This window comes from Drosophila pseudoobscura, chromosome X (assembly GCF_009870125.1).
Source record: "Drosophila pseudoobscura strain MV-25-SWS-2005 chromosome X, UCI_Dpse_MV25, whole genome shotgun sequence".
NCBI lineage: Eukaryota > Metazoa > Arthropoda > Insecta > Diptera > Drosophilidae > Drosophila > Drosophila pseudoobscura.
This window is the reverse complement of record NC_046683.1, coordinates 10,133,861-10,160,092: the sequence shown is the minus strand read 5'-3', so window position 1 is coordinate 10,160,092 and position 26,232 is coordinate 10,133,861. Positions and strand designations below refer to the sequence as shown.

Genomic DNA, 26,232 nt, shown 5'->3' with positions numbered 1-26,232 from the left:
TTGTTGCTCCATCTTTCGACACTTTTTCAAAGTTATTCTTTAGGGTATTCGCGCATCGATCATGCCCCGAGGTGCACCTTTTTATAAATTCAATTTCTAACTCGTTTTTGTTGCTGTTGAGCTGCTTTTCGACAGCTTCAAATCAAACATCGTTGCTTTGGCTGTCATTGCGTGGCACGCACATGCTCGCCCACGGCACAAGTCCCCACCATTCCCCTCCACTCTCCTCAGTCGATGTGACTCACATGTTGATAATTGTGGACTGGTAATTGTCTCGGTTTTTGAGTCAAAATTGAGTCATTAGCCATCGAGCAAACAGCAAACAGAGACTGCTCGGAGGCGGAGGTTCCCATTAAGCGATCAAGAGCCTCTTTAAGAGATCTCTCTTGAAGGTAATTTTGTGGTTTCAATATTTCCTAGTATCTGTTTTATGTTTGCCTCTTTTTATAAATGATCTTCTGCCGTCCGCCTGTGCGTTTCTGGATGCCCCTCAGGAGTGGATAGTTGCTGGGGATGCTGCTGATGATGGTAGCCGTAGCCGTGGCCGTAGCGCGTGTCTAAGCCAAAGCCCAGAAGCATTTATCACAACTACAGTTACAATTACAGTTACTGCTGCCACTGCCACTGCCACTGCTGCCTGCCCCTTCTTCTTGTGCAACCTACTGGACAGGCGGCCAACATGAGTGATGATGAATGAAGGCCTGCCCTGTCCTTGTCCCTGTCCCTGTCCCTGCCAGCAGCCATGGATGAGGTGTGAGTGGAGGAGGGGCAGAAGGCAGGGGGAAGGGGGAATGACTCTGGGATTGCCATTTCGAACCGATTCCGTTCCCATCCCAGAGCCATGCTCTCCCTGTCTCTCTCTCTCTCTCTCACCGGTCTAAATGCCATTTAATGTTAACAAATTCATTTTTGGCGACAAACGGAAACGGAAACAACGCAAAGAGCAAATTCTCACACACATCCTGGGCACAGTGGAGCAGATTATATATTTTTGATCATCCTTCCTTGTTTCCGAAATTCCAAGAGTAAGTATACGACGAATTTTATTCCCCCAAAAGTGGATGGGGAAAAGTAGTGTTTTCCCCTTGCTCATTCCACAGTGCGAATGAATGGATAGATGGATGGATGGATGCATATGGTCTCTGGTCTCTGGTCTCTGGTCCCTCTGGTCTCCTCACGTACCGTCCATCATTCGGACGGTGTCCTCCCTTTGGCCGTGCGGCGGCTGCCAACTGATAAACGAACGTCACACGTCAGGACTTTGGGTCCAGAGTCCACTGGCCACTGTCCAGGGTCCAGTGTCCAGGGCCAGCAGACTCAACTCTCGTCCTGGGTCGACGCTTTTGTGGATTGATGGCCCTGGACAGATTGAACGTTGCACACACACACGCACACGCATGGAGGCACAGAGGCACGGAGGCCTGGCTACTGCTGCCTGATGGACATTTAATATGCGTTTTAGATTGCAGCTGTGGATGTTATTCGTGCATGTGTGTGTGTGGATCTGTGTGAAGTGCAACACACATACACACAAAGGCGGGGGGCATCCATGTTCATGTTGCAGTGAGTGCGTGCCGCCTCGTTTTGCAACGCCTGCAAATGTATGCGTTTGCGTTCGTCATGGCTACAGTTGTTGCTGTTCCTCCCCCCCCATCCCTGTTGTGTGTGGCATGCCTCCTCCTTGCAGCAGCATTGTTTTGCATTAAATGCTATCTACAGTGCCGTGTCCACTCCCCTCTCAGCCACAGCCACAGCCTGAGTATGGGTCCAGTGTCCACTGTCCACTGTAGTCGGTCCTCGGTCCACGTCCATTCCGTTCATTGTTCGCTGTCGTGTTTTGGGTCGTAGGTGTGAATGCGCGCACATGTGTCGAACAAAAGGCACTGACTTCCTCCCCCTTCCAGCCGCCGCCCCCATGCACAACACCCCACCTTGTAACACCCTCTTCTGTGCACCTTCCCCCCGCGCCACCGCCGTCTGTCCTGGTTTACAGACACGCATGTGCATGTCCTCCACATTAATAATGTGTTGTCCCGATATTAGCCACGCATATTAACTTGCGCCCCCCCTCCCCCACTGTGTGTGTGTGTGTGTGTGTGTGTGTGTGCGTGCGAGAACGATTAAAGACGCTGCCGCAACACACAGATGATGTTGCAGCACCGCTACAAGTACGCTTAGATACTCGGTTCATCGGTCATCTATGGTCAGAGCTTAGGGTCGTAATTCTGCCTTGGCTTCAACTTTAAGCATTCCAGATACTTGACTACTTCTCCTGAGATCCATTTGTATCTTTGATGCTCTCTTTCTGGATGAGAAGAAACCATTAATTACAGATTAATGTGCTTTATAGAAGGACCTCGATTATATGTATATGTATCTGTACTCTACTACTGTACTTCCACTCCAGAATCCCCTGGCACTTGTAGGTCTTTGATCGATTTACCTCTGGGGTTCTGGGATTATCTGGTACAAGCCGTACAATGATGATATACCCACCGATTCCCACTGGACTCTGCCGAAAATCCACTCCGTCCCATCATTACAAATGACAAACACAAAGTTTGTTAATTTTTTTTTATTTTATATATATTTTTTCTCATCAAATTTTTCGTTCATTTCCATTTTTGTTTGTTGCTCTTCTCTGCCGTTTTTTTTTTTGTTTGTTTGTTGTTTGTTTGATTTAGTTTTTTTGTTTTTGTTTTTTTTTTGTTAACAATTTGTGTTTATTCATTATTGATTCGCTTTGCCCCCCTCCATCGTTCTTCGTTTTTCGTCCTTTTCCCAAGAGGATCTACCAAGAGAATCGTATCTTTGCAGAGCTACATACGTATCGCACGAGTAAGTATCTTTTCTTTCACACTCCACTACGCGTATTTATCGCTTGATGAATATAGGGATATAGTCTGTGTGTGTGTGTGTTGGGTGTTTTTTTTGGGGCTTCTTGTGTCTTGTGGGGGGTGGGGTGGGTTGGGCTTGGGGTTGGGGGTCGGGCTGTTCTTTGACTTACGCATTATGCTAACACTAAGTACTTTTTACAATAATAATAATCATATAATAATTCCCAATCATAGTAATCATATATCAATCGAAAACGCAAATTGTTAGCTGGGTTCCTTCCGGTCTCCTTCTTTCATCCTCTCGATTTTTAGCTTGCTATATCTTTATAATTGGAAATTCATATATTTATTAATATATATTTGCATATATATACTATATATATTTCGTTTAGTTTTTCTTTTGCTCCTTTTCTAGGTTTTACATTTAGGTTTTTAGCATTTCTTGCCAGAGATTTCCTTTATAATAAATTACGTTTTTCCTTACATCCTAAGACCACAAAAAAAAAAAAAAAATAGGTTTAGTTGCGCTATATGTCCGTCCCTCCGTCAGTCGTTCCGTCCTTCCGTCTATCTGTCTGTTGGGCTGTCGCCTAAACTTCCTGTCAAACGGTGTGGTGTGTGGTGTGTGTCCAAGTGTCTAAGTGGTGCCTGTCGTTTATAGATCCGGTTGTATGTATATATATTCGTGTATATAGACTTAGATCTAGGGTGAACTACACAAGTACATGCCTAGTTACGTTTATGTTGTTAGACAACGATTATAATATATTGTATTTATATATATATATATAATATATTCATATAATAATATTCAAAAAAAGGTTCGTTTAAAAAAAAAATGCAGCAAGAACTAAACGGTTTGTAGTAGTTTACGAATAAAATGTGCTAATTTACAAAAACATCTTTCATTTTCCTTTCATTATTTTTTCCTCGCTTTGTTTTCCTTTCTGTTTTTCATTTTTTTAAACTACATATTTGCATTTTTTTGTTTTGTTTTTTTACACAGATACACATAAATAGTTTTTTGTATTTTGTTTATAAATTACAGACAAGACGTTTAGTGGTTGTATTTTTTGTGTTTTTTTTTTATATTTTTTGTTTTTTGTGTAATATTTTTTAGCGTTTTGGGATTTGTTGTTCTTTGTTAAAAAAATTTCCTTTCTATGTGCAGCGCCCATTTGTTTTTTGTTTTTTTTTTACATTTAGAGAGATTTTTCTTTGTCAATTTTTATAATTATCTTTAATTCATTAATTTATTTATTTCTTAGTTGTGTTTTGTTTTTTTTTTTCCTTTTTTGCGTTTTGCTTTTAATAATTTACAAATATTTTGGCGCAGAAATACACGAAAAAAAAATACATATTTGAATAATAATAAAAATAATAATAATAAAATATAACAAAAACAAAACCAAAAGCAGCTGAATGGTAGAGTGCGCGGGGAGGGGGAGAGGAGAGGTGCTCTTTATTTTGGGGCAGAATTTCGACTCCAAATATTCGACTGAGAGCGAGAGAGCGCGAATGGCACGACGACGAGCTCTCTCTTCTCAATAGTGTCTTCTCTTTCACCCTCCCTCTCTTTCTCATTCTCTCTCTCTCTCTCGGCTGCTGCTCGTTCGTTCGTGTTTCTGGCCAGAGGTCCGTGCGCCAGAGCGAGATGTCAATAGTGTGTGCCTCGGCTGTGGGCGGCGGCTGTTGTTGCTGCTGCTGGCTGCTGGCTGCTATTCCTCTCACTGCTCTTCGCGCTCTCGCTGTCGCTGTCGCTGCCGCAGCCGCTCCACCTCCCTCTCGCGCTCACGCTCCCGCTCCCTCTCCCTCTCCTGCGTGTAGGTCTGGAGGAACAGCAGGCGCGTTGCCAACTGTTTCGTATATTACCAAACGAGCCCTTCATTTTGCATATTCTGCGGTTCGCTGAAGTTCGCGGAGCTCAAGAACTCGGGCGATGCGGTGCGGGGGCCATTTTGTTGTTGCTGCTGCTGCGTTTGGCTTGCTTGTTGCGCATTCTGTGCCGCCTGCTGCTGAGCCTGCTGCTGCGCTGCCGCCTGTTGCTGCGCGGCGGCCATCAAGTGCTCGGCGCTCGGTGGCGGCGGCGGCGGCGGTGGCCCCACGGCCGTCTGCAGCTGCATCGGCGGTGCTCCCGCCTGACTCAGAAAGGTCGACTCCGGCGTCAGTCCGAACTCGTTCACCATCGGAATGGGTCCGCTGTGGTCCATGGGTCCGCCTGTGGAGGACGAGACAAGGAGAGACGGACGAAAGTTTTAGTTGGGGATTACTTTTGTGGGGATTATATCTATGGGGTGTACAGATCCTTGATCTGGGAATAATACTACTGAGGGAAGTATTTGGTGGCGAGAGTTCTATGATTGCTTGATCTATCAACTTTCGGTTATCTTGAGAGCAGGATCTGAGACATATATATGTATATCACACAAAAAACAAGGAATTCGCGTTTCAGAACAGACCTACATATATCTTCCAAATCTTCCCACTTACCTATCTTTTATCATTTGATACATTCCAATGATCTTCAAAAGAGATCCCCTAGCTCCAAGGTTTTTTTTTTAACCAACTCTTGCCCCCTAGTACTCAAATACTACCTAGAATGAACCTCATTTACACATAATACTAAATGGTTCCAAGATTTAGGAACTGCTGAGCAATAGGAACATTTTCTATTGTAGAATTTTACAAATATTTCATCTTCTCAAAAAATACCCATAATCTTCCTAAATAGACCTATATTTCAAGCTAAAGCCATGGAAATCGGTTAAAAGGGACCTTTGGGTATTACTTAGGGGGGTATGGGGGTATCCTCACCTGGCGCATTGAACGGCATCGGACCGCCGGGATGTCCTGGGAAATAGGGTCCGTCGTGCGGATGGAACGGCCCGCCGTAGCCAAACTCGAACTTAGCGTCTGCTGCAAAATAGGGAAATCCGGGCCCGTCGTCTAGGCCGCCCGGCGAGAGATTCATGGGAAAGCCGCGCATTTTGCGTGCACCGCCAAAGAACGGGGGACGACCCATGCTGGTGATCTGCTTCATGCGTCTCTCCTTCGAGCGCTTGTTCTGGAACCAGACCTGCGAAAACACACACAAAGAGAGGAGAGCATTTAGTAACCGATCTCTGGGTACACATATATCGTATATTGTATATTGTATATTGTATCTTCCTATACTGTCTATACTGTCTACTGGTATCGCGGTTTATGGAGTTCGCTGCTGCTGCTGTGGCGGCGCATGTCTAATTGTTGTTCTTGTGGCTTTGGCTTTTGGCTTTGCCTTTGCATTGATGCTACCGCCGCACCGGGCGGCCGTTGCAAAATTAGCCCCCATTCCCCATTCCACCAGCAGCTAAAAGAGAAGAAGACCCAGAAGAAACCAGAAAGCGAGTGCAGTACCCAACCGATCCCCATTCCCCATTCACCATCTCCAGTGCCCATTTCTGGGCAGTTGCTGTTTCAGTTTTCATTTTTACGACGTTCTGCAACGGATCGGGAGATCCGCCGATCCACCGATCCACCGATCCACCGATCAGGGCACTGGGCATCGCATCTCGGATCCGAGAGTGCGTCCGTCGGGTGCTCCAGAAGCACCGTGCCCAGCATGCAAAGTTATAAAATAAAAACATATTTCAAAAGTTTTTAGTGGCACCTTCTTTCCCTGGGTTCGGGCTCGTTCTCTGGGGTCCTTCTTGTTTTTTTTTTTTGTTTCGTTCTCTTTGGCTTTTTTAATATTCATATATTTTGGGATGCGCGCTTTTTTAATGATCTCTTCTGCTGCGCTGCTCTGCGGTCAACGAAACATTTTGATTTTCTTTTATTTTTCGGTGCTTTTTCGATTTCTCAAAGTTTTCTCAATGAAATTTTTGTGATTTATGTCTTTGCCCGTTCCGTTCCACACGGCCGCCCCCGGAACGGAACGGACAGACTGGCTCGCTGGCTCGTTTGTTTTTTTTTGGCAAATAGTTTCCAATGAATTTTGCTTAGATTTTGGGCATTCAGACTGATTTTGCTGCAGCTGTTGTTGCCCCCCTGCACCGGGTATCCCGTGCCCTCTTAGGAGGCAATTTAAGCGTGAATTTTAATGATGAGCGCCGTTCTGAAGTTCATTTGAATTCGGTTGGACAGGATAGCAGAGCAGAGCAGCGCAGAACAGAGCGTTTTATGAACTTGAACTGAGGCCAGAGCCAAAGGGATTGCTGTGGGTCGTCTGCCTAAAACTCTGGCGGCTAGACATGCATATAGGATCCAATCCGATCCAATCCCATCGCTGGTGCTGGGGCCCTTCACATTTATAAACTGACACATTTTGTGGCGCAGCGAATTTCGCTAGAAAACCTCTCTTTTTCGGGGGGCCTGAGAACGGAGCGCGTCGTCGGCACACAGGATGCACACAAAAGGAAGTAACATGCTGTGTGCTCCAAGCTCCAAGCTCAACGCTCCATGCCCCATGCCCCCATGCGCGAGTCCATCCCCAATCCAAATGGATGGACAAACGGTTAATGCTTAATACGGCTCCACGGCTGCTGTACCCTCCCCACCGTTCCGTTCCGTTCCGTTCCACGCTGCAGGTTCCAGATGAAGCGTGTGACTTTATGACAGGCCCCACCAGCGACTTGGATGGGGATTTGCAGGCTGTTTCCTAGAGAGAGACAGAGGAGACATGTGATCCCGTGGGGGATCTAATGAGCATTATCGCTTTCTGGCTTGGCTTTTCCCTTCGAAGATCTCCTCTATAAAATGACGAGTATCCCTCGAAATAGCCGTAGGTATTTTTCATTCCCCTTCGGAGATATGGGAGTCCAACGGGGAGTGGAAAACCCCGCCCCCACATGCAATTGGTATTTTTGTTCCTGTTGTTTGCTTTTTCTTGCAACTTTTTGTTGCACTCCATTTGCCATTCGGCCATTTGTTGCTGTTTTTCTTTGTCGATGCAACAAAACAATGGGGGGGCAAAAACCGCTCTGCCCCGAACAAAAGCACAAAGAAATAGTGGAAACCAAAAAGCACAAAAAAAAGAGTCGAAAAAACACAAGCAAAAAGCAAAACAAATGCAAAACTATTGTAAATGCATATTCTAGTTGCAGTTTTTCGCCTCGCCTCCTACTCTCAGGTGTGGTGTACCCTTTCCAGAGGGTATTACCCTCGCAGGATGACTGCTTCCAGACACTCCTTCACGCCACATCTATGCGATGGATAGAGCAGGGCATCCAATGCTTCGGCTAGGATGTTCTTTGGGCTTTTATTGTTGTTTCTTTTGTTTGGTTTTTCGCATAGGAAAATGAAAAATTATGTGACCGCAGGGCCCTCTATGGCATACGGAAAAATATTGCCAACAATTTTTGTATCGCGAACGAACATCGACGGCCGGAGGTGCAGGTGGGTGGTGGCAGGGCGGCGGGACACCCTTTATTTATTACGTTGCAACGTTACGTGTAATTGAAATGCGGTGGCAGCTAAGCCGCGCCTCCTGCCTCCTGCCTCGTGCCACCTGCCACCTCCTGTGGGTGGGCCGTTGGATTGAGGTCTCTTCTGTTCGCGACATTATCGGCTGTGGTTAACGTCAAACGTTACAGAATTCAAGTGTTTCGGATTTTCAGCTTTATTTTACCATTCCTTAGATATTTTTCCCCTTTTTCTCTACAATTTTCCATCACCAAATCCCATGTTTCTCCAATATTTGGAATTCCCTATTTTGTATGCAATTTCGGGAGGTTTTCCAATCAGAAATATTTGTACATTTCAATCTAGGTAGGTATATAGAAGATATCCCTTCGTTTTCCCCTCTCCCCGCCAGTTTTTTCGCAGTGTTTGCCCTCCTCCTCCTCCTCCTCCACCATGTTCCTTGGGGGCTTATTATAAGGATATACGATATTATGATATATCAAAATCGCATCATTTATTGTACGGTTATCATCATAACATCTTCCTCTGGTGATTCTCTGGTTCTTGCTGGCTCTTTCTGGGCTTTAAATTGTCTGGCAATTTTGAAAAATGTGAGGCTAATATTTTATTTCCGCACTTGAGCCGAAATTTGTTTCCAATTTTCGAGCTTTCAACAGCAGCAAGAGCCAGAGCCGGTGAGGGGCAACTAAGTTGAACACGCGGCAAGGCAGAACATCCAAACATCCGAACATCTGAACATTTGAACATTTAGTTAAATTATAGGTTAGTGCTCTGACATAAAAGGGCAAACAACGTAGCATAATGGGGCATGGGGCATGGGGCATGGTAGCAATCAGAGGGCTCCCCCATCTCCCGTGCCGTTCATTCGACAAAATGATTATTGCGCGAGCTTTTGGGTGGGAGCGGGGGGGTGGACGCGGAGGAGCCACCGGGAGCCCCAAGGGTTACCCAATCCCGACTCTCGGCTTTAAAGGCCTCTGGGGTCTCTCCATCCCCATGCCCATGCCCATGCCCATCTCCACTCCATCCATCCATCCATTGTGTTGAAAATTATAGCAAATTATGTTAAACGGCAGCGCGTTTGGCCTCCTACTTGCCCCTCCCTCATTGCCCACCTTCGACTCCTCCTGACATCAGAGGGCGGAGGCGGGGGCGGGGGTGGGGGCGGCTGCAAGCTGCCGGCTGGCTGCTCATTTTGCTTGCTTGCCACAAAGAGGTCGTTCGTTCGTTCTTTCGTTCGACCAAGGGGCTCCACCAAATGTGTGTCACGTTCTGCTTCACCCCCTTGATTGATATGATTTGATGTGGTTCGATTTCGGGGGATTCGAATCGAGATTTGGGATTTGGTTCCATTCCGAATGCTAGTCGTACTCGTACGCGTACGCATACGCGTATTTCTGCTATGTGCCCCATTGTTGTGGCACGATTGCTTTGGCTACCATTTGTTAAATTAGTTTGCTATGATGCGGCAAGATTTGTTTGTTAGTTTGCTTCGAATTGTTGCCTTTTCACGTTGCCTTTATTGTTTGTTGCTACTCGCCGCTTAATTGCCAAAAAACCGAGAGAGCAACAACAACAAAAACAAAAACAAAACAAAAACCAAAAGCAACAAAGTTTACTTAATTTTTTTGTCTTTAGACCCCACCACAATGGTGCCCCAAACGAGTTGTGTGTTGTGGCAATAACAATTTTTAAAAGGCTAATCAACGACGGCATTCATAGAGCAACCGAAACCGAAACCGACACCGAAACCCCCCCCCAGCACCCCCAAAAATAGTTGGTAGAGAATTTCCAAGAAGCGGTTGGAACTTTTGGTCAACAAAAGGAGCTCACATTTTTGGTATCAATGGGGTTTACACATCAATAAGGTTTATCCTTATAAAAGCCCAAGGACAGACCTTCGAAAACCGAAAAAATACTGCAAAAAATGCTGAAAAAATACTGACAAATATCTATGAATATCCGCTTAAGAAAATATTTTAGAAAAACCAAAAGAACAACCAAAGACACCAACAAAAAATACTGAAAAAAAACCGAAACACACAAATCAATATATACCAAGAGAAAAAGCTTGGTTAAACCGAAAAAATACTGAAAAACACACACACACAAAACAAAACATACCACATATAAAGCTTTGGGAAATGGAAAAAATCTTAGAAAAGACCTTTAATACAACAAAATACTGCTGCCGATTAAATACCAAAAATTAGGATGCCTTTTTATGGATCGGCCACCCCTCAAGGCAATACTTGCTGGATACTAAGCTTCCAATAAGAAGGGTTTTTGATATAAGAAACTACATCTATGGGATACATATGTATCCTCATGAGTGTCTGCCCAAACTACGAAAGTACTACATATCATGCCGAGCACACACAACTATCATTAGTATTGCCCCAAACAAATTAGTCCATTCATCACTCTGTCCCAGGCCCAAAGAGGAAGAAGAATAATGATGTATGGCTTATTAACAATTCAAGTACCATGTAATGGAGAAGAGAAGATACTCGAGAAGAAAGGTGCGGACAATCCTTTTGTTGCAAAGACCAAGAAGAGCGGACAGCGGAGACCTCCGATGAGAGGATGACCTCAAGCGGCGTATTCGGTAGATGATTTGCATTTATCGAATGAAAAAACAAAAAAAAAAAAAAATACTGCTGTCACGCCCTATCGTACATTGATGACTACCGCATCTCTATCCCTGGGCCCTGAGCCCTGTGCCTTCTTTTTCATTCCTTCTTTTGAGGCGTGAATTGGCCTCAAGTAAGAGTTAACAGATAATTAACTTCTGCTCTGTTCGGGCCACAAAGTGTATCTTTGTATCTGTATCTCAGGCGGCGGCTGCTGCTGCTGCTGCTGCTGGTGCCCATAGTTTAGTAGGTGTTACTCTTCCGAAGAGAGCTCCTTGCATGAGGCGGCACAAAAATGCTGCGGGTTTCGATTCCGAATTACTTTTTGTTTTTTTTTGTTTTTGGTTTTGTTTGGTTTGTTTTTTCTGTATTTGGTAGCTGGCGCCTCAAACTGAAATTAATAGCAAGTTGATGAGTTGTTGAAATTATAATGTTCCAGCCGCCATCCATCCATCCATCCATCCTCTCGCGGGGCATTTGCCATGTCATGTTGTACGGACAGGCGCCGCAACCACTATATACATACATTTATCCCCTGCCCTCCCCTTGGGCTCTAACAATCTACCAATCCGAAGTAAATGCGTTAAATTAGCGGCTTTTGTGGCCCTTTTGTGAATGGTTCAATCGGCAACAACCTGAGGAAAGAGGTACGCATACTCGGACATTTGTGGGCTCCTTTCAAGTTTTGCGGTCACCATTTCGTTGGGCAGTTGCGGTCTTTTGTGTGGTGCCCCCCCCAAATGTCAATGCAATCAAAACAGTTTCCGCTCAATTAATGGGGGGACTACCATCGTCTGAAGATACATATTCTGTTGACTAATTAGTTCGGCTATCAAAGAGCCATAAAACAGAAACAGAAACTGAAAACTGAAACGAAAACTCTACACGAAAATAAAGTTGAACAAATTTGTCAACTTCCGACCCGAAAAGAAAAAAAAGCCAAGTCCAAATAAAAATTATTATAAATCTTGGCTCTGATAAAAAAAAGGGGGGAAAACGACGAGCGACTGTATGTAAATCATGGGCTGGAAATGCTCTCGAATATGTGTTTTTATTCGGTTGACAAATAAACGCCTCTGCATTGTCTGCGGCACTTGACAAATGTCCGACGACTCGCATCCGCATCGCATGTGTATCTGTGTATCTGTGTATCTTTGTATCTGCGGCTCAAACGCTGCTACGCTTTGGGGGCTGGCTTTGTCTCTGAATCTGGAATCTGGCTCTAAATCTGAGACTGTGGCGCCAGGCATCGCGCATGCCACATTAAAAATTTGTTGAGCCGCTTCGTCGACTGTGTGATTTCCCCCCCCCAGCGGACGGAGGAGCCCCGATCTCCCATATCCCATTTGTTTTTATTTGTTTATAATTTTTCAAAGCTTAAATGGAGCGTAAGCACCGCACAAAAAAGAAACCACGGCAGTGCTACGAGTATAGTGGGGGACAACAGGTTGGTTGTCTTTCTTGAATCTTGAGAACGTTCATCATTTGAATGGATTGAATGGATCGATTCGAGAGCAGCAGCAGCATATCTATATGGCAGTGGCACTATCTATCTATCAATTATCCAAATGGGGTACCCGCTCTTTGTTCTCTTTGTTTTATTTGGGCCCCAAAGCAATGAATGACAATGAAGCGGCCCCATGAGTGAGCGTCTGCGACAGTGCGTGGCAGTAATATAATTCATTCGCAATTCATTCGCATTTACAATTCCTTCTCCGTCTATGAATAATCACAAAATATTCGCGCGTTATGCAACAGCGCCCTTCGGTCGGACTAGAACTATGACATACTGAAAATATTGAAAAAATACCTTAAAAAATACCGAAATTAATGAAAAAACTTGTCTAAAGAAAGACTTTAGTAAACATAAAAAATATTCAGGAAACTACTTATAAAAAATACTGAAAAAATACCTAAATAAACCCTTTCGATATTGAATAGAAAACCTTTATTGGCTTTAAATTCGTATTCAATCTCTTAGATCTGTTCTACAGCACTGCCCCGCACTGTAGCCCGCCACATTGTTGTTGCGGGTCGTTGGAGTCTGGTCAAGTTTTTTGATCTATGACTACCTTTGAAGTGCCACAGACCGTTCAACCTCTTCCATGTCAAAGTTCGAGGCAAGGCGAACGAAATCGAAGTAAAGGGAAGACCGAAAGGTGGAGCAGGAGCAAGAGGATGGGTTGGAGGAGGAGGGAGGAATATTGTTTGTGTTGGCGCCCAACGTGGGGCCCCCGTGCAACTAAACTTCTGTCCCGTGGCGCGGGACGTCGGCAAAAGTTCTTAAGAAGTTCTTTTTTTCTTTCTGTGTCATGCCCCCTCGTGGCTGCTGTTGCTGCTTCTGCCCCCCCCTGCCCTGCCCCGCTCTTCTGTGGCTCTTCTGTTGTTGTAAAATTTATTATAAAACTCACAGCAGGCGGGCACTCGACTTGACTCGACTCGAATGGGGGGGGATCGGGGGACTGGTGGACTGGGGGTAAGGGGGCTGTTGAGCTGTACAAATTTCCCTGTTGACATCTTTGGGACCTCTCTCCCGCTCGGTCCATCCCCTGCTGCTCACTTGATGAGCTGCTGACGAACTCCTCAGAAAACTCTTTGATGACACCACGGGATCGGGTTACTCAAAGACAAGTAGAGAGTTTTCGGCCGCCGAAAGTGGGTGCTACTTTCCATGGAAATCAGCTGGAAGCTCCCTATTCGAGTGCACATATATTGGGGGGGACATTCGATATGCTTGAAATATGCAGTGTGCAGCAACACATCTTTAATGAAGATGCAAATGTTTTCTCCCCTGCCGCTGACAGCTCCCAGATGTCCCTCTCCCTCCCTCTCGCTCTCGCTCTCGCTCTGCACCGATCATCGTCTGGTGAGACGATTAAGATCTGATGCTGTTTGGTGTTGCCTGTTGCCTGTTGCCTCCTCTTCAACTTGTTGGCATTTGTCACTTTCGTTTAGATCTGAAGAGGGACACCACACAGCACACAGCACAGGCACCCGTTCCACGACAGAGAGAGAGAGAGAGAGAGAGATGCTGTAAAGAGGTGTTGATTGTGTCACACTTGTCGCCTTTTCGAGAAGAACAGAACCCAAAGAATCGGACACACGGCAGAAGAAACGAATGCCGCCTAAATATCCTTTAACTGTAACCAATGACACATCAAAGGGCCAGACACCGAACACCGAGCACCGAACACCGAAGCCAAGAGACTTACGGGGCAGACAGCATCCCAATGGCTCGTTGCACATGCGTAATCCCCGTTAAGCACTAGAATTCGAATTCGAATCGGTTTCTTTTTTTTTTTTTGGTTGAAACAGCTGTGTGGCAAGCAGAGGGGGATAACCTGTTGCACGGCTGTGGTTATGGTTATGGTGCAAGGTGCAAGGTGCATTCCTACATTCCAACCACTGTTCCCATTGTTCTGGCAAACACGATCCTAATGATGTTGTTGAGCGATCCAGAACATATGCTGCGGATATCCTTGACAGCCCAGCCCAGCAGCACACCATCTGGGTGGGGCGGGGGAGGGGGGCAAGGACTTGATTAGGATTCAGGCCGTGTAGGAGGTGCTCGCTAGTTTGCTAGCTGTCGATGGTTCCCACCTCCGACCAGATGATGGATAGATCCAGAGATCCAGAGTTTTGTCTGGGAATCGCTGTCTTTTGCCTCCAATTAAAAACACTTCCGCAATTAGTCGACTGCCTTGGATAATGATTATGATATCCACTTTGGATTATGCACAATTTGTTAGCTTCTCCGCGAGGCTTAATCACATACATGCGCCTAAGCCGCCGACGAAAGACTCATTTCCATGCGATTAATCGCCTCGCACATGCACTTAACATTGCATGTTAGCTAACAGTTACCTAACATTGCATGTTAGCTAACAGTTACCTAACATTGCATGTTAGCTAACATTTTGCCGCCCTTCTTTGCGCTTCTCACTGTTACGAGGGAGGGTAGGCTCCTTCTCCTTTTCCTTCACCATGTCGGATTTTTTGTATGGAATTTCAATCTTTTTGGCAAAAAAAAAGAAAAGAAAAAGGTTTCACTCTCCGAGCATTGAACTTCCGTTTTTAATGCTCTGCCACGCCCACGCTGCCGCAACTGCCACCGCCCCACTCGTTCCGTTCGCTTTTCGCTCTGTTTTCGGACAGACATTAATTTTATTTTTATTGTATTTGGTTTTGGTTTTTGGTCGCCCATCGAAAAGGCCAAAGCAATGAAGCGTTGCAAGGCGGCACAACGTTGAAAAATCGCGTCCGACTATTTTTTATGATTTTATTCTTGTTGTTGTTGTTGGTTTTTTGTTTGTTTTACTTGGTATAGCAGTGGAGCGGTGACCACGTTTGCTTTAGTTTAAACATTTGCCAGTCAAAGCGCGTTTAATTTATGCCTTTTTTATGCTGATGAAACCCCGACTCAGAGCGAACCCGGGTACACCACTTAGGGGCCGCATAGTGGACTAAAACATAGTCGTCGTCGTCGTCGTCGTTAAAGCAATGTCTAACCCATTTCTGTGTCTTCCTGTCTCCAAAAAAGGGTTTATCTTGTGGTATTTCAATGGAATCAAAGCCCAAAATATACCACAAATATCGTTTGTAAACGGAAAACTTTCTCAAACTGAAAGCGAAAATTGTTTACTAACAAAAACAGAAAAGACAGATCTTTATTCGGACACTTAGAGGAGGTTCAATGGTTTGAAATGTGAGTTAGCCCTAGATTCTCCATTCCAGGCATCCCTTTGTTGGATGGACTCCTGATTCCATTTGATTTTCGGTTGAGGCCTCACTCCTTCTCGAGCAGAACAAATCGCTTTGAACTGCAGCTGACAGGCCCTTCCCTGTTAACACCAGCGAATGGGATTTCGCTGGACTCCGGTCTAGTCCGCCGTGCTCTCAGTACTGTTGGACTGCTCACCTGTATGACGCGCATGGGCAGTCCCGTTTCCTTGGCCAGTTGCTCCCTAATGTGGCGTGTCGGTTTCGGTGTCTGATTGAATGCCGTTTTCAGTACCTCCAGCTGTTTGGCCTTGATGGTGGTGCGGGGACCGCGACGCTTCGAGCCATTGGCATCGTCGGGACTTTTGTTCTCCGCCTGTGAATCGCCGCGTCCATCCGGATCCCCATCCAAGGAGCCCTACAAGAGAGAGAGAGTGAAGCTCATAATCATTTGGCAATCATTAATCAAGAGAGCGAGAGCCCCAAGAGGCCATAGCCCATAGCCCATAGCCCATAGCCCATTCAGCAACAAGTTAATGATCGACTGATCAGATCTGCTCTGATCCGTTCGTTCTTACCTGATCGGAGTCGTCATGGGTATTTTTGCTATCGGTGCTCATGCTTTGTACTGATATATCCGATGTGCCCAGCGGTCCACCCGCTGAGTCTGGGCCATTCGGTCCGAGTACGCCCAATCCCAGTGCCGTGGCCCGCAAATGCGGCGGATCATCATCGTCATCGTCTTCGCTCGCCGAGCCCATTAATGAATCTGTAAGAAGCGAGCACAGAGAGAGGAGAGGATGAGTACAAATTGGCTTAACAAATGGCAGATGGAGGACTATGTAGGTCGTCCTCCTAGTTCTGGTTCTGGTTGTTCCATGTTCCACCCATTGAGAGGCACTTAAAATACAATTGCAATAAATAATATTTGTGCGGGTATAAGCCGTAAACGACGCTCAGATTCTTCTCTTTTTTTTGGTCACGTGTCGCCATTTCATGGTCTAAGTAGCTGACTGCCACACAGCCATTCTTGCCACTGCTGCCACTGGGGCACGTGTCAACTGCTGATGCCTATATAAGTTGATTAGGGCCTCGACTCGACTGGGCCTGGGCCTGGGCCTGGGCCTGGTCTCTGATCTGTGGGCCATGCAAAATGCTGACACGCGTCTCCGTCCGGCTCCGGCCTGCTGCATTCTCTGCTCCAGATAAGCGCCACGAGACCTGCCACCAGCCAGAAGATACGCGTTGCGTTGTGTGTTGAAACGTGTCACTCATAGAAATCGCTCGATTCGATTGTCTTTATCTTGCGTCACAGACATCGAAGCACACAACCCTCGAATCTCAGCCACACGCAACTGGTCCCCGGGGGGACACCTGACAGACAGCCCCAGAGACCAAGAGACCGAGAGACCCCTTGGGACAGTTCTCTGGCAGGCACTTGCCAAAAATAAATTACACTTTATTATGCATAATCTAATCCGCACCAGACGCGACCAAGCGACAGACCGATGTGCATCCCATCCATCCATCCATCCACCAGGGGGTTGCTTGCTCTGAAGGGGCATATGCCGCGAATTAGGTTGCAAGCAACAGAAACAGAAACAGAAACAGAAACAGAAACCCATTAAACTGAGACCCAGGTGCCTCTCTCCATTCCTATTCCAGTTCCTATTCCTATTCCTGCCACCTGTCAAACTAGCGCCAGGAGATCCAAAGCTTAACGCATTCTGAGCTTCACAGATGAGAGGATGAGGATGAGGCTGATGTGAGACGAGACGAGTCGAGTCGAGTCGAGAGCTATGATGACCATGGCCATAATCGTAATGATGATGAGGCACAGTCATCATCCTGCCTGGCAGTCACCATCACCATCATCATCCGTTGAGGCTGGCAGCTGGGGCATCATCTCCAGAGTCTCCAGCAGAGGCTTGGCTTGGCGAGCTTTAACGTTCCAAAAATTTCCCCAAGAAAACCTTGGATCAATCCCAGTTCCATTCCTAAACTCCTTTTGGGTGCCCCCGTCTTGTGGCAAATCATTTGCATGAGTTGTGCATCAGATGGCGGCTCTGTGGCCACTTGCCACAAGTCCCTTAGTCCTCGCTTTTTGTGTTGGGACAATTGACCCGCAGAGAGACCAGACGACCGACAACCACCGATGGAACAAACGAAACGGAAATTTCAAGTGTTTACCAGCATCGCTTTAGCTTTGCTCGCGTGTGCCACATGCCGCACAACCCACCCAACCCCAAATGGTGCGTCTGCCACTGCCACTGCCACTGCCACTGGTGCTCTTCGATTCGATTCCATATGGGAGGGGGCAGGACGCTTCAAGTTGTGTTGTAAACACATGTTAATAAACACGCGGACCAGCGACCCAGAGACCAGAGCGGGGGGTGGCGGGGGGTGGTGGAGGGTTGTCACTACCAGCAGCAGCAGCGGCAGCAACAACAACAGCTTGCAACAAGCAGCGGCTCGTCGCTCTCGAGAGCATCACTCAAATTAACTTTGAAAACCATTCAGGAACACTTCATTTGATTGCCACAAAAACCGTTCCTGCCACAGGAACGGCGCGGCAAGAGAGACCTTCCTGCCTTCCTGCCACACCCGCCCTTCAGCCCCTTCTGCCCCTCCTGTGCCTTGTGCCACAAGCAGTTGTTGTTTGTAATTGTTGTTGTAGCAATAGCAATTATGCCATTCGAAGCAGCAACCCTCGCCGAAAAGGGGGTGGCAGTGGCAGCCATACAAAAGTTCAAACACTCATTTTTCCGCTTAGAAAAATATTTCAGTAACCTCTGCGGGGGCGCCCCGTACCGTGCTGTTGTCCTGTTTGTCCTAGACAAACATCCCAGCCAGCGACAGGAAGACGAACAAGTGCAGCAGCATCCTTAGCCTCAGCGTCAGTCCCAGTCCCAGTCCCAGCCTCATTTCTGACTGACAGTTGAGCAAACAGACAGGCAGTTAAGTAAACAAAGGCGCCTGCCAGGGCCTGGTGGCATGAATCCATCACTTTGACCCATGGAATCCCCCGCGGAAGCCCTGGGAATCCTTTGGCTGGCATCCTCGCTGTTTGCATAGCCGCAAGTGCGACACAACAGTTTTCGGCGGCAATGCCTCTCTCTCTCTTTGAGGAGGGGAGGTCTAAGCTTCGATGGGAGCCTCTAGAAGAGGTCTTGCTTTGACTCCCTTTTGTGTCCCATGGGGCAGTCCTGGGGCTCGTATCCAATTGGCTTCCGAGGATGGCACCCGCTCTTCCACCCACGCGGAAATAGTTGTGTCACGTGAATCGAATCTACCTGTCATTGCGGCAGGAACAGCTTCCTCTGGGTGCGGCAGTGAGGGTGAAGAGGGTGCCACTGCCACTGGCACAGCCACCCTGCTTTCCACCCCCCAATCGACAGAGACAAAGCGCACACACATTAATTTCGAATTAGTTTTGCATCATGTGGTTCACGATGCAGAAAAATCGACTCCACTGCGAACCTTGCTTCTCCCCCAAAACAGAAAAGAAAAGAAAACTCTGGCGACTGCTCCACAGAGTAGCATGCCACAAGGAGGCAGGCAGGCAGGCAGCCAGCCAGGCAATGGGATTCCTTCGTGTTTATGGGCAACTATTAAGTGCACAACGTAGTGCGGCATGAAAAATGCGGCATGGGACGTGGAACAGATCGCTGGATTTTCTACATGAGCGCATTCTGAAAGTCGTTTGCCGTCGCATCGTTCCTGCCTCTTCCATTCATGCAACGCGCGTGGAGTGCGGGGAGTGTGGGGAGTGTGTGGAGTGGAGTGGAAGCCGGAGAGGAGTTCTTCGAGTTTGTTGGCTGTAAAATTAGGTTAATTCCTGTCAGTGCGTTGCTGATTTGAATTGTCACACACACGGGACAGACGCGATGCATGAGAGCCATTGAGAGGGAGAGAGCGAGGAGGAGGAGAGCCACAGATACACATGCAGATACAGATACAGATACAGATACAGATACAGATAGAGATACTCTTGGTCTCCGTCTTGGCTGTGGGATTTACATTGAATGCCATCCGCATTGACGTTCGCTGACGTTTCTGCCGCTGCCACAAGTCTCCCATCCACCAGATGCAGGCTGCCGCACCCCGATCTCGCGGCTTAGTGGACGACGACTCTAATCCCCTGACTGCCTGTCTCTCATCCCACATTCATGTGCGAGTATTCGTGAATATCTGAGCGTTGTCTGCAGCTCTTCTCTCGCCTGCTTTTTGCCACACATGACAGTTATGCAAGCAAAAAGTGTCATCGGCTGCAAAAATGTTATGCAATTCCATCTCTGGACATCCCATAACCGATTGACAAGTGTTTCAGCGGCTAAAGGAAGTGGGGGAGTGCTTAAATCCTCAGCGATTCCAACGATTCTATAGATCTATAGCAAAAGCCCTATCTAAACAGCATGTTATGCTTTTGGCAACGGTTAAATCTCCATAGATTCTAGTGAAAATTTCTATAATCAAACAAAAGGATGTTAGAATCCCATTTATAGGGTGTACAACTCATGAAGATATCTAAAAAACAAAATATGGAATTGCGAAAACTATACTTTAAGTATTCCGCAGCCAAAAGGTGTTGCCTTCTTTCAACCGTACTCTTTATCCGTACTTTTATTTTTATGGTCTGACAAATATTCCCTTGATCATTTATACTTGAAACATTCTTAACCTCATTTGAGAATTGTTTAAATGGTTAAACGACTATAGATCTATACGAAAAAGGCCTCGAATAAAACTGGATTTGATAAAAACCATAACCAAAAAGAGTTCAACTCTTTAAGGGGTCCAGTACTTGAGATATAGGGCATTTAAAAATTGATCTTTAGTATTCGGATATGAAAAGTTTATCCCTTTTCGCTTCACCTCTTGTGTTGCCCAAGGATTTGCCTTCTTTAAACTGTAGGAACTTCACGAAGTTTATTGTTTAGTTCAAAAGTGCCAAACAATAAGAAGTTCCAGACCCTGCTACGGCCCCTGCCACTCCTTCCATCCACTGAAAACATCATCAAAAGTCAAAGTCACAAAAACTCAACTCAAAAACTGTTTCTGACACTTTGAGCGGCGGCGGTGGCGACGGCGGCGGCGGTGGCAGCGGACCCCGACGGAATCCCCTGAGACAGATATCCCGTGAGGAGAGGTTCTGGAAACTTTTGGGAGCCCAAAGCCAAAGCCAAGGCAACGACAAATGAATTAAACAAATGTTTTGCCTGTGTGGGTGTGTGTGTGTGTGTGACAGTGTGTGTGTGTGCAACTATTTGCGAGGGTGCAACAACAGCAAATGCCACAACAATTTGTAATGCCGCATCAAAGCATGAAGAGCGAGTCGTCCCACCCTCTGTCCTCGTTCAACTCCAGCTTGAGGCAGTGGCAGGAACCGAGCCCCATTTTTGGGGGGGAAGGGGGGCGGGGGCGGGGTGGTCTGTGGCTTGAGGCAGCCAGGGGGTTGTGTGTTTCCACTTGACTGAGCAGTATGCCAAGTGGCCAGAGAGTCTCAAACCGAAGGGGCAAGAGTTCCACTGAATGAAGCAGCACGAAATCAGGGCACGGGGAGCAGAAGGAGTTGCGGCAAGAATGAAGGTAGGGGGGGGGGGGGAGGGGTTTCCGGGTGGGAGGGTGTGTTTGTCTATAAATTTTAAATGTCTGTGCACGCAACACACACAAATAGAAATTAAGTGCAAACTGCCACAAAAGACGACGACGACGACGACGATGAGGCAGAAACTTGAACACAGCAACTTTTGGACAGCTTTCGGACACTCATTACCAATGACCCGAGGGGCGTCTCCTACTCCTACTCCCGCTTCCACTCCCACTCTCCCTCTCCCTGTGACCTTGACATGCGGTGCCACTAAATGCCACAGACATACGACGCTCCAAAGCATTGATGGACTTTGAAATGTACAAAAAACAACGAGTAGAGGCACACGTACCGCGACATCTGGATACCCGGTACAGGGCCTCAACTGCTCAGCCACACTGGGAGAGAGGGAAAGACGCTTTATGGAGTCGGCAAGGTTTTACAATGTGAACTGTTCAGGGAATTTCCATAAGTTTTTCAGACACTTTTGCTTTGGGTTTTCCCTTCATCGTTTTCATGGTCCTTTTGGCGAATAAACCTTCCGCCGCCAAAAGTATCGAATGGAAGACATTGCCTCTGCCCCTGCCCCTGCCATAATGCCACAGAAACTCTTTGTTTTGATTGGCATTACGGAAGACAACGGCTACAAAAACATTCCAACCATCGCAGAAATATCAACAACAAAAAACTGAATATCTTATGAATGGCCCAGCCTCAGCCTCAAACGAGCGAATGGGCATCCAAGGGGTTGGTTGGTTGGCTGGTTTTCTGTTGTTGGATAAACGGAGAGTACGCTCTGTTACCTCGCCGCCTGTGTTGTGTGGATGTTGCATGCCACAAGCGGCGGGCAGGGGCCATTGCCACAAGCGACAAGTAAAACCGGCCGCATTTTGTGGGCATTTGTAAAGTGATCCTTTTTTTTTTTGTTGTGTTGTTGGTTTTACAGGAACACAGGAATCCAGAACCCACGGCAAGGACCCTTTCTCTTGTTCTTTGGTCCTTTTGGTGTTGTTGTTGTTGTTGTTGTATCTCCTGCCTAAAGCAACAGGATTGCCGGGCGGAGAGGCGGCCGCACACCACCGTCGAACGCGTTGAGCTGTGCCAAAAAGGATTTCGCCTCCTGGATCCGGGGATCACTGTTTTCCATTTCCATTTCCATTGCCATTGCCCGACTCCTGCTCCTGCTCCTGTTTTATATTTAAAACTGTGTTCCCTGCTGCTGTTGTTGTTGTTGTTGCTTCTTATATATAAAAATACACACACAATATCCTTTTTCCTTTGCGCCTGAAATTGATACCAAAGTTGCGCCTTTTCCCGAAAGGCCTACACCCTGCCTCCTTTTCAGGGGCTCCTTTTCGAAAAGCGTTTTGTTATTTTTATTTTTATTGTGTTTTGTAGCTCTCTTTCTCCCTCTCTCTCTCGGGCTCTGTGGCTCTCTGTGTTGTTGTGTTATTCTTTCATTTCAACGCGCCTGCCACACAAAAAGCAGCAGCAACAACAACCAGGACCAGGACGAGGACCAGGACCCCGTGCAACACAGGAGCCAAAAGGTGGAACTCCTTTGCTGAGCGACGAACCAACTGACAGGAACAACAACAGTACAGAGTAGAGGAGGAGGAGCAGGAGAAGGAGGCAGGGCATCAACAAAATGGCGTCGTTAAAGAAGGAACGAAGAAATGAATAGAAAGAGAAGGAGAAGCAGAAGCAGAAGGAAGTAGAAATGATAAGAAAAAGAACGAATGGAAAGGCCACAAATGAATGGAAAAAGACAGACAGGCAAAGGGCAACAAATGAAACAAGAAGGCCGCTGGTTTTACCTCATTTTGGTTTATTTCCTCAATGGCAGGAATTTGCAGGAAGGAGCTATACAAATTTCAACTAAAGAACTCCCAAGACCACAATTTGTACACAAATTTAAGGGATATTTTATTAAACATCAACATTTTGACTCTTTAACCTTAAGAATCCAGTCCAAAAGAGCCATTGGCTTCATTTATGCGTTTCTACAATGGTAAACTCTCATACGATATGGATGAGTTTTACACAGTTTCAATTTAAAGTCTTTAGAAATCTATTCCTTAAAGAACTTACAAGTGTCGTTGCTTCTATTGCGGAAAAGTTAGACCCTAGGGGAGGCATGCACCTTAAGAATGCACCATAAAGGAGCAGTTTGCGTCATCTTTGAGTTTCTTCAATGGTAAACTCTCGTGTAATTGTGATGAATTTTTGCCAGAATCAAGTTGGAAGCCTTGAAAATACTTTCCATTAGCAACGAAGATGTTTCGGCCTCATCTTAATAGCCAATTTATAGTTAAATGACCAAAATCAGAGCCCAAGGCCTCAAGAAGCAGTCCCAGCAATCCCTATCCTATATGGGACATGTCATGTTCCTGACAAATATGTTGACACCGCGACGACCACACACACACACAGCCGGGCCCAGCGACGCACAGTGTGGCATCTGCATGAATTGCAAATGAATTGATGCGCTTTGTTGACTTTTGTCAATCGGGATTATAGCCCCTGCCCCTGCCTCTGCCCCTGTCACTGCCCCTACCTCTGCCCCTGTCACTGCCTCTGGATCTGAATGCTGAATTGTGAGTCTGAAACCGGGCTGCTCTGCTCTTTCCAGCCATTGGCAATGCCATTGCCATTCCGCGATTAACAATTGGCTTAAACCGTGCCAAACAAAGTGTCGAAAAGCGAGCCTAAGCCGAACATCGAACCCAAAAAAAAAGAAAACAAGAAAACCAGAAAACCCGCAAGACCCACAAGACCCAAGACGAACGACACAATTTTCGTTGTCTACCTGCCCACGCGATCGGAGGGAGATCAGAGATCAGCGCGCCTAGATTATGCATCCATCCAGCCATCCAGCCATCCATCCATCCATCCAGCGAGGCAGCCATACCGTCAGGGGATTTGTAAAACAGATCTTTTTACGGATTATAAACAGAAACCGAACGAGCGGCAGCAGCAGCCACTCTTGAGGTTGGATTTTGTGGTCATGACAAAGGGCCCTGATTATTGAGAGCCGAGCCAGAAGACCAAACCCAGTGACGGGATCGGGAACGGGCTCGGGCTCGGGAACGGGCTCGGGATCTGTCTGTCACTGATCTTCCGCAAAAGCGGGGCCTAGGGATTATCCAAATATGTAGTATCCGCCACGCGTTTGCCTTTGCAATGTGCGGTGCCGCTCTGCGGTGCGGTGTGTGGGTGAAAAGTGAAAGTAAATTAGTTGTCAGAGGCATAGCCTATACGATACTTAGTATTGGAGAGTTAATAGATCTTCAGCGAATGCTCCCCCATGAAAATGATCTTTTGAATGAACTCCCATCATAATATTCGCTAATATTCAAGACTAAATAGATTTCCTTCCCTAATACTTGCTGCGCATCATGCAGCAGTGCTCCTCGGTTGCCGTTCCCATTCCCCTTTCTTTTTTCCATTGATTTTTCTTTGCCTTCTTGTGTTCTTTTTGTGATATTTTGGGTTTGCTGTCAAAAAAATATCAATTTCAAAGCGAATTTTCCGACCTTTTCCCACTGCCGTGGTGTCCCTCTCTTTGTTTGCCCCATAAATTGTGTGTCTGTCAGCCTGTTTTGTGTTTTCTTTTGCTAGATTTCTGACATATTTTTGTTCTTTTTTTTTGTTGATGGATTGCATGCAAAAAATTCCAAAAAAGAACGAGAGGCAAAGTTCAAAATTATAAATCACAGTCCAAATTTGTTAGCGGAAGAAAACGCACAAAGGGGCCACAAACAATTTATTGTTGGGGCCATAAACAACGGGGTAACAACAACTTGACCAGCAGCAACAAATAACAGCCACAATAACCGGCACACAAACAACAGCGACAACAAAATCGATTAACACATAAGACTCGTGCAGACCCACACGGAGAGAGGAACAAAAATGAGCAGTGCATTTACCTTTCACGGAACGAGAGGACACAGATACCCTCGCCAAAGCCACTGGGGACGGATGGCATCGCTTCAAAGATGCGCGATATTTTCTACGACTATTCTGAGCAAACTGGTGGCCCCTGAGACCACAGCTCATTTGGGATTCCCTTCATTTATACGTTGCGCTTGTCATGCAGCAGCACTCCTCGGCTCAGACTCTTTTTGTAGGGCAAAAACTGCCCGAAAAAAGGGTAGAGCCTCCTCAGTGGAGCCTCCTCCAGAGATGAAAGGGAAAGGGCTGGGGATTGGCGAACTGGGGACTGGGGAAGGGGCATTAACTCCAACGATTTGTGACACTAATAAATAAGGCAGCAACAAAAGGCTGTTCCTCCTCATAATTCCCCGACTTCAACTTCATCTTCCTCCGAACACTTTATGGCCGGTGCGGTGCGGCTCCCTCTTTTCGTTTTTCTTCTCCTGAAGCTTTTATTTATTTATGTTTATTGCGTTTATCATTTGTGACATTTGCATAGCGCCGGCCCGTGGGCACCGAAAGGAAACGAAACGCTTTGGCATTGGAACGGGGAACGCTTGGACACGGACTGCGACTGGGACAGGGAATGGCGCACTGAAACGCCCGTGAAATTGTCACAGCTTCGTGATTTTTACGACTGCAGCTGTAAAAATCTCTGCGCAAATTTATGCGCGAATGAATTGTGCATTTGATGGGGAGTTGTGGCTGTGCCCCAACGGCAGAGAGGGGATACAGCAGCAGCAACAGCAAGTGGCTGCCACTTGCAAAAGGAGTGGGCAATGGAGTGGAGCCAGAGACTTTTCGACTTGCCGGAACACAGAAAGACAAGACAGAATGGTATTTCCGGAGTTTTCCCCATGATTTTCTTACTTTTTGCCATACAACACATCGTCGTAACTTATATAACAAGTTCTGCCTACTTCATTTCATTGAAAAGATTAAACATTAACTCAATCCCAATCGAAAGTGCAGTGGAACATCATTTAAAGTATTTACTGCATCGGGGTCACCACTCACCCTGCCTGTGGATAACCTTTTTCTTGTGTTTATTCTCTAAGATCAGAAAACATCAGATGATTCACGTAGTTCCCAGCCACCGACTGCGACCGCA

General features: G+C 46.5%; 1 protein-coding gene across 2 annotated transcripts in view; it reads right to left on the bottom strand.

The window, feature by feature from the left end:
• Window positions 1–4,423: 4,423 nt before the first annotated feature.
• Lim1 (LIM homeobox 1) overlaps window positions 4,424–26,232 on the bottom strand; it is a 50,030-nt gene continuing 28,221 nt past the window's right edge. For both annotated transcript variants that reach the window (XM_001354948.4, XM_015186369.2), the window contains 4 exons: window positions 16,171–16,361; window positions 15,792–16,010; window positions 5,652–5,913; window positions 4,424–5,055 (listed from right to left, as the gene is read on the bottom strand). In XM_001354948.4, the coding sequence (XP_001354984.4) occupies window positions 4,706–5,055; window positions 5,652–5,913; window positions 15,792–16,010; window positions 16,171–16,361 (1,022 nt within the window). In that variant the 3' untranslated portion in view covers window positions 4,424–4,705. The remainder of the gene's footprint in view (window positions 5,056–5,651; window positions 5,914–15,791; window positions 16,011–16,170; window positions 16,362–26,232) is intronic.